This window comes from Marmota marmota, unplaced genomic scaffold (genome assembly GCF_001458135.2).
Source record: "Marmota marmota marmota unplaced genomic scaffold, marMar, whole genome shotgun sequence".
Lineage (NCBI taxonomy): Eukaryota > Metazoa > Chordata > Mammalia > Rodentia > Sciuridae > Marmota > Marmota marmota.
This window is the reverse complement of record NW_026000082.1, coordinates 6815997-6833418: the sequence shown is the minus strand read 5'-3', so window position 1 is coordinate 6833418 and position 17422 is coordinate 6815997. Positions and strand designations below refer to the sequence as shown.

Below are 17422 nucleotides of genomic sequence, written 5' to 3'. Positions count from 1 at the left end.
TGAAAAAAAAAAAGACAGGAATCAGTTAAGATCAGGGACAAAATTAATAAAATTGAGAATAAAATAATATACAGGATCAGTACAACATAGAGTTTGTTCTTTGAAATGATAAATAAGATTGATAAACCCTTAGCCAGACTAACTGAAAAAGAAGACCCATATAAAAATAAATTGTAGATGAAAAAGGAGATCACCACAGATACTTCTGAAATCCAGAGGCTTATTAGAAACTTTGTAGAAAATTTATACTCCAATAAACTGCAAAACCTAGAAGACAAATTTCCAGATATATGAACTGTCCAAATTGAACCAGGAAGATATAGAAAACCTAAACAGACCAGTATCAAGAAATGAAATTGAAATAGCAATTAAAAGCCTTCCAACAAAGAAAAGCCCAGGACCAGATGAATTCTCAGCAGAGTTTTACCAGATCTTTAAAGAACTAATGCCAGTTTTCCTCATATTATTCCATGAAATTGAAAGGGACGGAACACCTCAGGTACGTTCAATGAGTCTAGTATAATACTATTACCAAAACCAGATAAAGATACATCAAGGGAAGAAGACTACAGACTAGTATGCCTGATGAACATAGATGAAGAAATCCTTTATGAAAGCTGCATTCAAAACAAATCAAGAAGATAATGCACCATGATCAAGTGGGTTTTATCCCAGGGATGCAAGGTTGGCTCAACATACTCAAGCCAGTAAATGTAGTTTACCACTTAAACAAAATTAAGGGCAAGAAACACATGATCGTTTCAACAGATGCAGAAAAGACCTTTGATAAAATTCAGCACTCTTGATGGTAAAAATACCAGAAAAGCTAGGGGTAGAAGGATATTATCTCAACATTATAAACACTAGTTATTATAATGCCAAAGCCAACATCATACTGAATGGAGAAAAAATGAAAGCATTTCCTGTAAAATTAGAAACAAGACAAATATGTTAACTCTCATCACTTCTATTCAATATAATTCTCAAAACATTAGCCAGAGCAATCAGGCATTAGAAGGAAATTAAAGGATGCAAATAGGAAAAGAATAAGTCAAACTGCCTGTTTGCTGATGACATAATCCTTTATCTAGAACAACAAAAACTCTACCAGAAAACTTCTAGAGCTTATAAATGTAGGATACAAAATCAACACCCATAAATGAATAGTTTTTGTATATTCTACCAGTGATTGAGCCAGGAAAGAAATCAGGAAAACCATCCTGTTCACAATAACCTCAAAATAAAATAAAATTCTTGGGAATTAATCTAACTGATGAGGTAAAAGATCCCTACAATGGAAATTATAGCACACTGAAGAAAGAAATTGAAGATCTTGAGAAGATGGTAAGACCTCCCATGTTCTTGGATAGGCAGAATCAATATTGTCAAAATGGCCACAGTACCAGAAGCAATATACAGATTCAATACAATCCTCATCAAATATAAATGACATTCTTCATAGAATTAGAAAGAAAGATCCTTATGTGGAAGAAGTAGAGACCCAGAATAGCAAAACAATACTAAGCAAGAAAAGTCATGCAGGGAGCATTGCTATACCCTATCTGAAATTATACCATAGAGCTATAGTAACAAAAACAGCATGGTATTGGCATCAGAGTAGACTTGAAGACCAATAGAACAGAATAGAAGACAGACAAACCCACATACTTATAGCCATCTGATACTTGACAAAAATGCCAAAAATATATTTTGGAGAAATTACAGCCTTTTTAACAAATATGATGCTGGGAAAACTGGATAACTATATATAGAAATGAAATTAGGTTCCTGTCTCTCACCCTGCACAAAATGGATTAAAGACTTAGGAATTAGACTAGAAACATTGCAACGGCTACAAGAGAAACATAGGGTCAACACTCCATCATATTAGTGTTGGCACTGACTTTCTTAATAAGACCTCCAAAGTACAAAAAATAAAACCACCATCAAATTATTGTTATTATTTATTTTTTTTTATTGGTTGTTCAAAACATTACAAAGCTCTTGACATATCATATTTCATACATTAGATTCAAGTGGGTTATGAACTCCCATTTTTACCCCAAATACAGATTGCAGAATTACATCGGTTACACATCCACATTTTTACATAATGCCATATTAGTAACTGTTGTATTCTGCTACTTTGCTATCCTCTACTATCCCCCCTCCCCTCCCCTCCCATCTTCTCTCTCTACCCCATCTACTGTAATTCATTTCTCTCCTTGTTTTTTTCCCATTCCCCTCACAACCTCTTATATGTAATTTTGTATAACAGTGAGGGTCTCCTTCCATTTCCATGCAGTTTCCCTTTTCTCTCCCTTTCCCTTCCACCTCAAGTCTCTGTTTAATGTTAATCTTTTCCTCCTGCTCTTCCTCCCTGCTCTGTTCTTAGTTGCTCTCATTATATCAAAGAAGACATTTGGCATTTGTTTTTTTAGAGATTGGCTAGCTTCACTTAGCATAATCTGCCCTAATGCCATCCATTTCCCTGCAAATTCCATGATTTTGTCATTTTTTAGTGCAGAGTAATACTCCATTGTGTATAAATGCCACATTTTTTTAAATCCATTCATCTATTTAAGGGCATCTGGGTTGGTTCCACAGTCTAGCTATTGTGAATTGTGCTGCTATGAACATCGATGTGGCAGTATCCCTGTAGTACGCTCTTTTAAGGTCTTCAGGGAATAGTCCGAGAAGGGCAATAGCTGGGTCAAATGGTGGCTCCATTCCCAGCTTTCCCAGGAATCTCCATACTGCTTTCTAAATTGGCCGCACCAATTTGCAGTCCCACCAGCAATGTACAAGAGTACCCTTTTCCCCACATCCTCGCCAGCACTTGTTGTTGTTTGACTTCATAATGGCTGCCAATCTTACTGCAGTGAGATGGTATCTTAGGGTGGTTTTGATTTGCATTTCTCTGACTGCTAGAGATGGTGAGCATTTTTTCATGTACTTGTTGATTGATTGTATGTCCTCCTCTGAGAAGTGTCTGTTCAGAAACTCTTTTATTTGTATCTGAATCGCTTAGAACTATACACGACAAATAATAGTCACTGATTCCTTACATAATAAGCATGGATGCATGCTTTGAATTTAGAAACAGAAAGTTGTGTGTTTACATTGTCCACCTAGAGACAGTTTCCTGGCCTGCCTTTGTATTTCTCATTTAGAAATATTAAAAAGTGAACTTAGGTACAATGCAGTTTTATTGAGTTTATTATATTCATGAATTAGGCAGCTCCAAACCAGAGTGGTTTGGACCCTCCACTTAGGAAACAGTTGGAAGACATTAATAGGGTTACTGCAGAAATAAAGCAAAGATAGGTTATAGATACATGGTTGCCTTATTTGGTTGAAAGTCCCTGGTTGTATAATTTTAATCTTGTTGGTTCTTCGCATCAGTTGAGCTTAAATACTGTTAAATACAGCATTTGTAAGAAATAGCTCAAGGTAAGTTGCACTTACATTTGCAAATCAAACAAAGTTTAGATCACTTACAAAGCCTAACTGGTTTTGTCTGTTGAGGGATTTTTCAGGCTTAGTCTCCATTTTAATAATGTAACAGAGATCAGTGTTTGTAACTTGCCTATATGGTATTTAATGCAATCACTTGATTTAATTTCCATTTTAGTTCACTGTTTCTATATGTCATCTCATTCACTTATGGAATTGGTTGTACCTATTGAAAATATAAATAGCAAACTTGTCCAATAATATTATGGATGTTAGTGATAATGGGACACCTTTTTATCTAGTTCTTGGTAAAATGTATGTAAAATTCTGGGCTTATGAAAAGTCATAGCTGTACGTAAAAAATTTTTAAATAGAAAAGAATTAGAACCAAGAGAAAAAAAACATGCTTGTTTTAAAGGAGTTTAAAACATGTATCAGGTACTGACATTTTTGTAGTTCTGCACTTAGACATTTTATTATTCATTTTAAATCATAAACACAAAGTCTCTGTACAAATGGAAACAGTTAAGCTTTTTGGTATTGGTTCATCAACCAAATATACTTGTTTCCTGAATATGTGATATGTGATTGATTATTTTTCACTATGAACCCCAGATGATAACTTTGCATAGGTGAAAGCATTTTGAAAGTTAATTTTGACTTAAAAAAGGGACAGATTAATGTTTTGAAGTTGGATTCACGTATTAAATTTTAGAGATTTAGAAACATTTTATTTCCAAAACTGAGACAGGTATAATATTCTAAAAGAATCCTTACTGTATACTGCATATGTGTACTAATTTGATTTCTTTGTTTTTCCCAAACTTCCTAGACTCAGAATTTCAGAGTTGAAAGTATTCTAAGAAATCATCTAATCTGATTAGTCAAGCTGTTTCATGACCTTGTCAGAATTAGAATCAAGAACTCCCAATTCTGTGAGTTTTGTTGTTGTTGTTATTGCTGCTTATATTTATGTATTTGGTTTTTAGGTGACTGCACTTCAAGATGAGAAGAATTCACTGGTTTCTGAGAATGAGATGATGAATGAAAAACTTGACCAGTTGGATGGCTCTTTTGATGATCCAAATACGATGGTTGCAAAGAAGTATTTTCATGCACAATTACAACTAGAACAGTTACAGGAAGAGAACTTCAGGTAGCATTTTTAGTAGAAATTATTTTATAGAGTTCTTTTAATTAAACTAGTAGCTAAAAATCATATCAACTAATTATTAGTATATTAAGCATGTTTAAGACACTGATTAAGCTACTAAAAATACCAAGTGGTTCCTGCCTCACTGGACTTATTGATAAGCAAGTAAATTATGTAAAACAATGCAAAGATACAGGACAAATGAAGGCCATATACCACCCAATAAGAGTTCAAGAGAGTGAATAATGAAGCTTGGAAGAAATAGGGAGTTTCTCACATAAGAGAGGTAATCTGATAATGAGTGGAAAAAATATAAATCTTAAATGCTTCTTACTTGAACATTAATATTATTTCTTTTAAAAATAGAGTTCTTACCTTTAATAAACATTGATTGTTGCTTGTGTGCTTACCACTGAGTCTTGCACCATGAGATCTTAAAGACAGACATGCTAATTTTTTAAATATTTTTTTATAGTTGGACTCAATACCTTTATTTTATTTTTATGTGGTGCTGAGGATTGAACCCAGGGCCTCACATGTGTTAGGTGAGCAGTCTACCACTGAGCCACAACCCCATCCCCCAAACATGCTAATTTTACCATACAATTTTTTTTTATATCATTTCAAACTTGCAAAAAAAAGTTGCAATAATACTACAACAAAGAACTCTGCTTTTACAGTGTTTTATATTTGGAGTTTTACAGTTTTCTCTATTTGCTTTAGCAGTTTCTCTATTTATATAGCTAAACGTTTTTCTGAATCATTTGACACTAATTTGGAGACATGCCTCTTTATTTCAGTGTGTATTTCCTAAAAACAAGGACATCCTCAGTATAGGAAATTTGTCACTGATTAAACATTATCTAATCCGTATATTGTATTCAAATTCCATCAATTGTTTCAGTGTCCCTTATAAAGTTTTTTTTTTTTTTTTTTTTACCCCTTCTTTGAAATCTAATCCAGAATTATGCATTCTATTTAGAAATGGACTCTTATTCAGAGGACTGTAAATCCATTACTATCATCACTTATTTCGAGGGTCAAATTTTCCCAGATTTGGTCAGTGAAAAGCCTTTCAACTGGTGATTTTAGCCTTTCAACATATCTTTTTTTTTGAGCAGTTTGTTACTTTCTGATATCACAAAGTTTTCTACACACATTGTCATTAATTTATTGCAGTCTCCTCAGAAGTTAATATTTGACCTCTTTACATGTCAACTATTTTTTAAAGAGTGAATTTATCTTATGCATTTTTCTCTTCCTCTTTTGAAATTAAAATTTCTGTTAGACTCTATAGAGATTACTAAGCACATGTTTTGGAAGTGTAAATGAAAATTCAGAACATTAAACTTACTTTTCATGCCTGTTACAAATTTAAGAGCCCCAAATACCTTATTCCTTCAATCTTTCCTGTTTTGAATGTGGAATTTAAGTATGTCATGTCATGTCTCAGTAGGAAGACAATTGATGGAAATTATAAATATTTATAAAATATTATATTATAAATGATTATATTACAAATAATCACTTATTTTCTTTGTGCAAGGCTTGAAGCTGCAAAAGATGATTACCGTGTTCACTGTGAAGAACTTGAAAAGCAATTAATTGAATTTCAGCATAGGAATGATGAATTGACTAGTCTTGCTGAAGAAACAAGAGCCCTGAAGGATGAAATAGATGTTCTTAGGTATGGCAGGCCTAAATATATTTATGTTAATTCTAAGTTTTTAGCTAATGTGAATATTCCATGCTTTAATCAGAAATTCTTAAAGAGTTTTGCCAATGTATAAAATGTTGAACACTTTTTATTCATGTTTCTGGTCTTTACTTCCTTTATGCTTTCTGGAATTGTATTTGAAAGATAATGTTCAACTCTTGTTACAACAGTTTCACATTAGAACCTATAAACCCAAAATTTTCTCTGAAGATTTTGTAAATGATCCATTTAGCTTAAACTGGTACCCATTTTTGTATTTTGAGAAAATTTTTTTTAGGAAATGTCTTTTCACAATATTTTCAGATTTGATGAAATATAAATATAGAAGAGGAACCTAACATTTATTTCAAGGATTGTCTTGGGCAATATTTTATAATATGTATTTATATTATAAAATATTTTTATATTTATATAGACTTTTGCCTATGAAATGTTACCCAATGAATAGGTGGTCCACATGTTCTGCATATTTTCTGTTGATTTCTTAATTAGCTTTTTTTTTTTGCAGCTCTTAATAACATTTGAAACAAAATCTTTAGAACCATTAATTTTGACAGTGTTAGTGACTTGATTTGGTTTATTTATCTTTGCTACAGCCTGGTTAGTCCACTAAGTGTAATTCCAAGGAAAGTATTTTTCCAGACAAATTCATAAATTGACTTATCTTCCTAAGTTTTTCAAACACTGAAAATAAGATGATACTAAAACAAAGCAAGGTTTTTCTGTAAGCTACAGAATAGTTTAGAATTGTTTTTACTATATGTACAAAGCCCTTCTTTTTTTTTTTTTTTTTTTTTTAATATGAGGCTAAAAACAGTTTGGTGGTAACTTAATGTGTCACATTTGAAGCATTTTTACTTTTGATGCCTTAATAACAAAAAGATTGAACAGTAAATGGTTTTAGACCCAAGTCTTGGTTAAAGCTTGGAAGATTCATTTTACAACCAGAATAAAATTGCTCTGTGTATATGCTACTCTTTAATTTGGATTGCTTTTTCTTTATTACTACAGGGCTACTTCTGATAAAGCAAATAAACTAGAGTCAACAGTTGAGATATACCGTCAGAAACTACAAGATCTAAATGACCTTCGCAAGCAGGTTAAAACTTTACAGGAAACAAACATGATGTATATGCATAATACAGTCAGCTTGGAAGAAGAATTAAAGAAGGCAAATGCAGCACGCACACAATTAGAAACGTACAAAAGGCAGGTAAGAAAATATCTTAATTTTTAATTGATAAAATTGAAAGAATTCAACTTCACTATTCCATTTCATCTTTAAGAATGATACAAAAGTTAAGCATTGCATACAATAAGCTATGTACTTCAGTGACTTTCTTCTATATGTAATTTTAATATCAAGGTTGATAGCCGAGTTTGACTTCTCCAGGTCCTTCGCCTTCTTATTGCCTTCCAAACTTATTTTTGCTAACGTATTTGTTTTTGAGATGTTACGGTTTATTAATGTTTCTAGTAAACATTGACAGATGCTTAGAGGATGGTAGAAAATGCAGCTGTGACCTAAAATATTCTATTCTGCTATTTTCAAATAATCTAGACAAACATTAGGATGTAGGCTACTGTTTAATATTGTGTCTTAATTATTATTTTGTATTTAACATTAATTCTTTTATACAGTTACTATTTTCCAAATACTTATAGAATATAATTTTAATACATACATTTTATTTTTAATCAGTTCATTTACTTTTAAACACTATGAATATTTTATACTCTTATTTCTTTCTTGATTTCTGACAAAAGATTCAGGACCTTCACGTTAAACTTTCCTCTGAATCCAAAAGGGCAGATACACTAGCATTTGAAATGAAGCGGCTTGAAGAAAAACATGAAGCTTTACTTAAGGAAAAAGAGGTAATCATAAACATATTTGATAAGGATATAGCTTAGTAGCTAGAGTGCTTGCCTCGCATGCACAAGGCCACGAGTTCAATCCCCAGCACCACACACACAAAAAAGGAGTATGTTATTCTTTTTTTAGCTTTTTAACTACCCATTCTTAGAATGATAACAATATCTACTTGTTCTATTTTTCTTGAAATTATATACATATAGAAAAGTCTTGTAAAAATGATTTCACTTCATTCAATTTTTAAACAATTTATTTATTTATTTATTGGATACTGGAGATTAAACTCAGACACTTGACCACTGAGCCATATCCCCATCCCTATTTTGTATTTTATTTAGAGAGAGAGTCTCACTGAGTTGCTTAGTGCCTCGCTTTTGCTTAGGTTGGCTTTGAACTCACAATCTTCATGCCTCAGTCTCCTGAGCCGCTGGGATTACAGGCATGCACTACCATGCCTAGCTACATTTTATTTTTGTTAAGCATTTACAAAATGTGTATAGATTATTGGAATTCAGTGTGACATTTCAACATGTGCATACAGTGTGCACTAATCAAATTGAGCCTCCTTTAATTCACTCCCCAAAATTATCCTAATTAATATTCTACATTCAAGTCTACTATTTTAACTACCACATATGAGAGAGAATGTGTGGTACTTCGTCTTTCTGTCTGGCTTATTTTACTTAACAAAAAATGTCTTCCACTTTCATCCATTTTGCTTCAAACGGCATTCATCTGTATGGCTAAATAACATTTCATTTTTTTTTTAATCCATTTATCTAGTGATGGGCACATAAATTGATTCCATATCTTAGCTATTGTAAATAGTGCTACATTAAACATGAAAATATAAGTATCTCTATCTCTTTGGTATGTTGATTTCGTTTCTGTTGGATATGAAGTGAGTAGCTAGATCATATAGTACATCTATTGTTAGTTTTTTCAGGAACCTCCATGTTATTCTCTATAATGTTGTATTCATTTACATTCCCAAAAAAAGTATGTGAGTTCCTTGTTCACATCCTCACATGTTATTTGGGTTTTTTTTTCCTTGTTTTTTTTTTCTTTTGTTTGCTTTGTTTTATTGTGAATAATATCTGTTCTAACAGGGTGAGAGGATATCTCATTGTAGATGTTCTCCATGATTACTAATGCTGTAGAGTATTTTTTTCATGTATTGTTGGCCATTTACATTAATTCTTTTGAGAAATGTCTATTCAGATCATTTGCCTATTCCATAAATTAAGCGTTTTGGTTCCTAATATATTTCTGGATATTAATCCTTTGTTACATGAATACTTGGTGAATATTTTCTTCCAATGTGAAACTATTTTGGGATATTAGGTTGCTGTGAATTTTTTCAGTAAATTTCCAAATGGGTTTTATGGTATAGTTTTATGGTATAGTTTTGATAAAGTGTATAGTGCATCAGAACACAAGGATTTCATTTTCCTATAGGTCTCAAAAGAGTGGGGTCCTCCTTGTAGTTCTGGCAATTGTATTGAATAAACCAGGGTATATGGAATACACCCCTCTGTGATTATACACCTTAACAACTGTATATACTCTAAAAGTTATGGGAGTGATTTAGATTAGGATCCTGCATAGATGTGGTGTCCACAGCCTCTGTGTTAATTGTTTTTGCTCTAAGAGTATATTTCCATGAATGGGCCTGAGGGCTCTCCCTGCCTTTCCTTGCCTGGTTGTTAAGTTTGGGGGTTTTGTCTCTTCTATTCTTTGTATTAAAATGTCACTGAAGTTTGAGCATGGTTAGCTTGTGTGTGAAGCAAGGTGAGCTATCTCTTGGCTGGGTTTAACTCTGTAGCAGTGTTTCTATCCTGTGAATTTGTTGTATCCCAGTAGATTTCCAGGACCTCACAGAAGAGAGGGAAACAATAGCAAGAACAGAAGCAAACACTATATAGCATTAAAATAAACACCCAGTGTCTGCTATGACATCTACAAAACAATGAATTTACCACAAAAATAGGAATGGTAGAGTCAGCAGTTGGCAAAAACAAAATTAATAAATATCCATGAACTAGATCTGGCATTAAAGTAAATATCATATCAGCTATGCCATCCAAGGTACTATAACTGCAACATCAGGGGTTGTAGGGCAGGAATGTATAAGCCAATTAATTCTAAACTATGGGAAAAATACATTAAGAGAAAAAATAATAATAGGATGCTAAAAGAAAGGTTAGAATGTTCAAAATATAAAAAGAAGAAATGTAGCAAGTGATGGCTACAAAGGAGGAAGAGAAAAAAATGAAACAAGGGAGAAAGAGAGAACAAAAGAATTTGGCTATTAGAGGGAGAAGGAAGGTGAGAGAGAAACAAGATAAATAAAAGCAAAATAAACAAAGACCCTGAACCTCAAAGACAAGACAAAGAAAAAAATCACTAAAAATGAGAAAAGAAGAAACAAACATGTATAAATACATATATACACATATATACATACATATATGCATACATGCACATATATGCATGCACACAATAAGGTATATATACACACATCCATGAACCAACAGGAAGAACACCCAAAAAAAAGGTAGAAAAAGATTTTAATGAAAAATTAAAGAATTGTCTCCACTGAGGTGTTCATAACTGTCAGTGAGGATGAATGATTATGCCTGATTGTCCTTCTTTCCATATCTTCTTGTTTTTGTGTCGCTCACCAAACTGCCAGCTTACAGTATGGCTTAAAATGGAAGCTGGTTAAAATAGCTTTCAATTTCTCTTACAAGTATAAGGTAGGACAAAATGGGAAGTGCTTTGGTTTGTAGATTTTTCTGGACAGACCAGAACAAAGTACTCTGAGGTGGGGCTGCTGCAGAGTTCTAGAAGGGAGTTCCAGTTGCTGGGGTTTAGCTCTGTTTAAGCCTTAGGGTCTTTGTTAGGTGGTGTCTGCTCTGGAGAGATTAACACATCCCTAGGACAGGCAGATACCAATCTCTTCTGGGAATCTGGCTCTCAGCAACCATCCAGGAATTCTGCTGTCAAGAAAAGGGTGCTAGTCCTCCACAGTTCTCAAATAATACCTTGCCCACAAAATGTGGCTTTCCCAGGATTAGTCCCTGAGTGTAATCAGTCACCCATTAGTTTCTTAACCATCTACAGTTGGTCACATGAACTGCCAGACTTAAAGTGAATACTACTTACCTACATAATCTCTGACTTGAATCCCCTTGGGTACAATCTGTGCCTGTTTCACTCACATTCTGCTAACTGTACCCTAGGCCACACATTAGGTGCTTACCAGGACAGTATGGCAGTGTTTGCTATGATCTCCCAGGCTCTTGCAGCAGTAAGCTGCCTATGGCCACCTCAGGATGGCTCCCTATCATAGCTCTTCAATTGCCAGTTGAGAAACACAGCACCTTTCAAATAGCATTTCACTGTGAAGCCTATGGATCTGTTAAGTTCAGTCTGCTTTTCTGTTTTAAGGATTTTATATGCCAGATTTCTCCATCATGTTTCTCTTTTTTGTGTTATCCCTCCTCTGCATGGTGAATTGGTACCACTGTTGCATTTGAATTGGTTCCAGTTATGTACTTATTTTTTGTTCAGCTCACCTAGATCTATGAGTCTCTAAGAGACTCTTACATTGAATTTCATTCAAATCCCTCTTTACCCACCTTGCTGAGAAGCAGCATTCCCACTGCTTGTATCTCAAGCTATAGAGCATTAAGGTATTGTGGCTTTCCTCTAATCTGGTATCTTGAATCTACAAAATTTGGAAACTTCAGAATTTCTAGTATTTTTTAAAATAATTTTTTACGCTCTGTTTGGTGAGATATTGTTGTGATTTCTTTTAATTCTGTGCACATAGTTTGCTTTAGTTCTTTGCATGTAATCATAATAACTCACTTGGTTTTGGTCTGCTATATCCCCCACTAGCTCATCTCATTGGCTTTTTCAGTTGACTTATTTTTCTTTCAGTGTAGAAGTTTTCCTTTTTCTCGGTGTATTTTTTTTAACTTTTGTTGAATATCTGACATTTGATATAATATTTTAAAATTGAAAATCATATTTCTCCCAATCTCAGTATTTGTTCTTGTTACTGTTTATTTTGTCTGTCTTTAATGATATTTTTTACTGATTTTATAATGTCTGTATTCTATGTAATGTGCAATCAGTGAAGTACCTGCTCAATTGCCACTATGGCTAGTTTATGACTGGTCAGGGATTATAATAGATGCCTTGAACCAATACTTTTCTCAGACTTTGTCAAAACATCCAGAATGTATATTGAAAAACATTTTCAGTGCTCATGAAATTTGAAATTCTGCCTTTGCCTTTAGGTGCTGATTGCACAGGGCCTCAATTTCAGTCAGAGCTGAGACACTGGGCTCTCTCTGGTATTTTCTGGGCATGTGCACATAGTTTTCCTCTTATATCACCAGGAACATGTCAGAACTTTTCATAGCATCCTATTGGGCATCATATTTCAAGATCTTTCTTATAACATTTTGGCTAGGTTCTTAATTATCTCCACCTTATATTATTAATTTTATTATGGTAATAAACAGTTGCTAGGGATTATGTTTGATGTATGTCATGGGAATACAGCTCTTCCTGTAGAATGGTAAGCACTGAATTGGGTCAAATAATGAAAATCCCTGCAAATGGGGCTTCTAGGAGCTGCAGGACAGGTAAAATAGTGATAATGCTCTGAGGATGATAGTTTTGTTTTATTTTGTTTTGTTTTTTAGAACCGAGGATTGAATCCAGGGGTGATTAACCACTGAGCCACATCTCCAGCCTTTTTTTATTTTTTATTTTTAGACAGTGTCTCGCTAAGTTGCTTAGGGCTTGCTAAGTTGCTGAGTCTGGCTTTGAACTTGCCATCCTCCTGCCTCAGCCTTCTGAGCTGCTAGGGCACCACTTGGTCTGGCATGATAGGGCTTTTTGAGAGGAGCTTCCTGTCTAATCTGCCTCTTCTTGACTACCAAAGAACCTGGTTTTCACAGATATAGGGATATGAGGGACTTCTGATTTTTGCAGCTACTCCACAGCTGGGGAGAGGGGATAGTGATAAGGCAAGTTAAAAAAGCAAAAAGCTTACCATTCTAATGAAGGTTTAGCATTTTTGTTTGTTTGTTTGTTTGTTTTATTTCCAAGGAACTTATTTAATCAGAATTTTACAGGACTCTAGAAACCTGAATTTCTAACAAATTTTTGATTAATAGTGTGATTTGGGGAAGCAATTTTAACCTTCATTTTGTGTCAGATCACGTAATACAGTAAAATTAAATTAAGTCATTTAATTAAACAAAAAAATCTTTATACAAATTATTAATACCTAAACACAATTTGGTTTGGAAAATGAAATCATACGAATATAGTTATATTCATAAGATAAGTGTGCTAAATGAAAAGCTATACAATAATGAGAAACATTAACAGGTCAAGTCCAAGTAAAAAGGAAGATACTCCTTTGAATTCCCATATTCATTGAGCATCAAAAGCCAATCTTTTGGTTCTTTTCTTGTACATTATTCAGTATCCACATTCTCTGCATCTGATTGTATCCCTGGATTTTTTTCATTTTCTGTGTGACATTCTCAACAGATAGATAATACCATTGGCTATTGCTTTAGAGGTTGAACATACTTTTGGGTGTCCATTCCTAGTACCTACACAACAGGGAGACTTTTCCCCATTTTTCCAAACAGAAACCCAATTGTCACGATGTCCTTAGCAAGTTTATTTTAATAAATACTCCTCAGATTATTTTAGGCCTTTGGTTTATTTTCCAGAACTCTGTAAAAGTTGATGAGGACAAGTTTTCTAGAGTTTCCATTGCATTTATGACAGCATATTTATAAAAATTCTCATACCTGTCCCTAGTTTTAATTTATAGATCCCAGTGATTCTTTTATTCAGAACATAAAAGTTCATCATTGGTGTAGCTCTAAAGTAAAGTAGTCAATGTCATGAATTACTAGCTGCTCTTCTTGGATAATAGTATTCTTCCACAAATTCATACTTCAGGATGCTACTTATAACTTTTTAAAATATAAGTTCGCAGTAAAAGATATACCTAGTCTACTGCATGTCTTATACAACAACCAGTTTAGATACTTGAAGTTATCTCACTTAGTATTCAAAACACATTTGCAAAGATTTTTTTTGGTGGGGTGGTACCAGGAATTGAACTCAGGGGCACTTGATCTCTGAGCCACATCCCCAGCTCTATTTTGTATTTTATTTAGAGACAGGGTCACACTGAGTTGCTTAGCACCTCACTTTTGCAGAAGCTGGCTTGAACAGATGATCCTCCTGCTTTAGCCTCCAAGGCTGCTGGGATTACAGGCATGCACCACCATGCCAGCTTGCAAGGATTTTTATATTGGTATTCCCATTTTGAAAATACAAAAACTAAAGTAAAAAATTAAATAACTTTATATCTAATACATCTAGGAAGTAGAGAGTTGGAATTCAAACTCTAATCTCTGAAGTTCATGCTCTTTTTATTACTTACCATGTATTTGCATATTTGTACTCTTACATAATTGCATTCATTTAGATCAAAGGTAAACTCTCTGAGGGGGAAATCACAAGCCTTGTGTTGTATAAAGGCTATTATGTGTGTGACTTATACAAGAGTAAAGGAGCCTCTTAAAGCTAAAACTATCACTTTTAATTAATAATTATCAAAATCACTTAAATTGTAAAAGACATAAAGAACTAGGTAAAAAGAAATACTTTGCTGATATTAACAATTCTTTCTTAGAGACTGATAGAGCAGCGTGATACTCTGAAAGAAACAAATGAAGAGCTTCGATGTTCACAAGTACAACAGGATCACCTAAATCAAACAGGTACATTTGGTTAGATTTTAATAAAGGTTTCTATAATGGTTGAAATACTGAAACATTAATTTGTTTTTGTTTAGATGCATCAGCTACAAAAAGTTTTGAGAATCTTGCTGCTGAGATTATGCCAGTGGAATATAGGTAAATTTATTTCTACTGATTGATAGACCATATTTAATATTAGAAATGTGGTTTCTTCCTTTCCTCCTTCCCTATTTCCTTCCTTCCTTTTTCTTCCTCTCTTTTTGTAAATCACTTGACCTTTGAAACTTTTCATTTTATGAGTCATAGAGTTGAAAATAACTCCTTCTTATCTATTTATTTAAACATTGTAATTTAGATTATTATTGCTGCCACAGCAATTTTAGAATTTATCACAAGTAAAATTGTACAAACTGGAAAAATAACAGTCTAGTTTTTATAACATAGGCTTTGTTTTGTTAAAATTATTTTTATGTTTTTAATTTGGAAATTTGTTTTTTGTTATTGTTATTTGGCATTGAAATCTATATAAGTGGAAAGAGAGGAATTATCAATAATAATAGAAGAATGAAGCAGAAGTTAAGCAATACAATATTTTTATGTTGATCTAACATTTAACTTTGACTTGTACTGCTGTGTTTACTTGTAGACATTTGACTAATCTTTAATTTTAATGGTTTTCTTTTTCTTTTGGTAGCAATGGATTTATTACTTCAAACTCAATTTATTTTTTGTTTAAATCATTTTGAGATATAATTTATCCATTTAAAATATGCAGTTCTGTGGGGTTTTTGTTATATTCATAGTTGTCACTATCATATTGTGACTCTCATCACTGTAACTATCTAATTTAAAACATGTTGAATATCCCCCAAAGAGACCCATGCTATTAGCAGTCATTCTCCATTCCTGACCCCTTTCAAATCTAAGCGTATCTTTATGGACATTTCATATACATAGAATTATACAGTAGGTAACTTTTGTGACTGACTTTTGCTTAGCATCATGTGAACAAGGTTGTTTCAATTTGTTCAGAGTTTTATTTGTTAGAATATAGTCATGACTTCCACCTTTCTTACAAACTTTACTAGAAACTAACACACACTTTTTGATTATTAACATCCAGTTGTTTTGGAAAATGCTTTCAATTCATTTGTATTTACCTGAAAGTAACAAATCATAGTGAAATTTTATTTTGTCATCTGTTTAAACTTTCTAAACCAATAGTTGCTATACAACAGTTGCTTCCATAGCAATTTAAAAATTTATCAGAAGGAAAATTCAAAAAACTTGCTAAGTAACATATTATACTTTTAATAACATAACTTCTTATGAGGTGGTGAGGTCATGTGTTGTATCATAAAAAATAAATTTACTGTCTAACATTTATGCAACACAAAGTCACTTTAACTTTACAGGTATTTTATCATTTAAAGTCACAAAATTATCAGAAGACAAAATATGTTATAACTAAGAAACCTGTGATGGGAGAAGTAGTAAAGATGTAAAAATTAAGTTTCCTAGCATGGAGTCAATCGTTATGCTAAAATTAGTAATTTAATAAAGAATCACATAAGTTTGTTAGTTAGAATTATGGTACTGACATTTAGAAGAATCAAAATTGGGATTAATTGGAATTAGTTGTTTCAGGGGAGAAAGAGATTAGGAAATGAAGTAAATAGGAAACAATTACTTTTCTATTTAATACCAAATAAAGATTGCATTTGTGTTTTAATACCAAATTTGCATTTTAAAAATGTGTATTTAAATCCTTAAGAAGTTTTTTCAAGAAAAGACTTGAAACTGATTACCATCATAAAATTATACTTAAAAATTGTAGACAAACTATGTTCTTAAATCTATTGCTTTTCATTCATATATTTTTCTAAGAGTATAACATTTTCTTTCATGACTAGTTTCTAAATTATAAAAGTAAAATAATTCATACTATCTCTTGAGGATTTGCATATACAGCATAATAGTATACTGGTACCTTTAATAATTTACTACTTGTTTTGAGGCATGGTCTTGTAATAAACATAATTTTTAAAAAATCTTTCAGAAGTTTTAATCACATTTTAAAATGATAGCTATTGAGTAAACATGAATTTTCTCCCTTAAAATTAAAAGAATATAGGGACTAATACCTGAAATTTTAAAACAAATTTGCTTTCCAATATCAGGGAGGTATTTATTCGACTACAGCATGAAAACAAGATGCTTCGCTTGCAGCAGGAAGGTACTGAGAATGAGCGTATTGAAGAGCTACAGGAGCAGCTAGAACAGAAGCACCGCAAGATGAATGAGTTGGAAACAGAGCAAAGGTGACTCTGACTGCTCCTTTTTAACCTGAAGTCATGGTGATTTGGTTACCTAGCCATGAAATCTTGATTCACAGAAGTAGAAAATAT

General features: G+C 32.9%; 1 protein-coding gene and 1 pseudogene across 1 annotated transcript in view; one reads left to right on the top strand and one right to left on the bottom strand.

The window, feature by feature from the left end:
* Nucleotides 1–17422, top strand: part of Hook1 (hook microtubule tethering protein 1) — a 56629-nt gene that overhangs the window by 25131 nt on the left and 14076 nt on the right. The window contains exons 9-15 of the mRNA XM_015484926.2: nucleotides 4446–4612; nucleotides 6156–6296; nucleotides 7338–7539; nucleotides 8094–8204; nucleotides 14948–15035; nucleotides 15110–15170; nucleotides 17195–17335. Of these exons, the coding sequence (XP_015340412.1) occupies nucleotides 4446–4612; nucleotides 6156–6296; nucleotides 7338–7539; nucleotides 8094–8204; nucleotides 14948–15035; nucleotides 15110–15170; nucleotides 17195–17335 (911 nt within the window). The remainder of the gene's footprint in view (nucleotides 1–4445; nucleotides 4613–6155; nucleotides 6297–7337; nucleotides 7540–8093; nucleotides 8205–14947; nucleotides 15036–15109; nucleotides 15171–17194; nucleotides 17336–17422) is intronic.
* LOC107141708 lies at nucleotides 13663–13941 on the bottom strand (annotated as a pseudogene).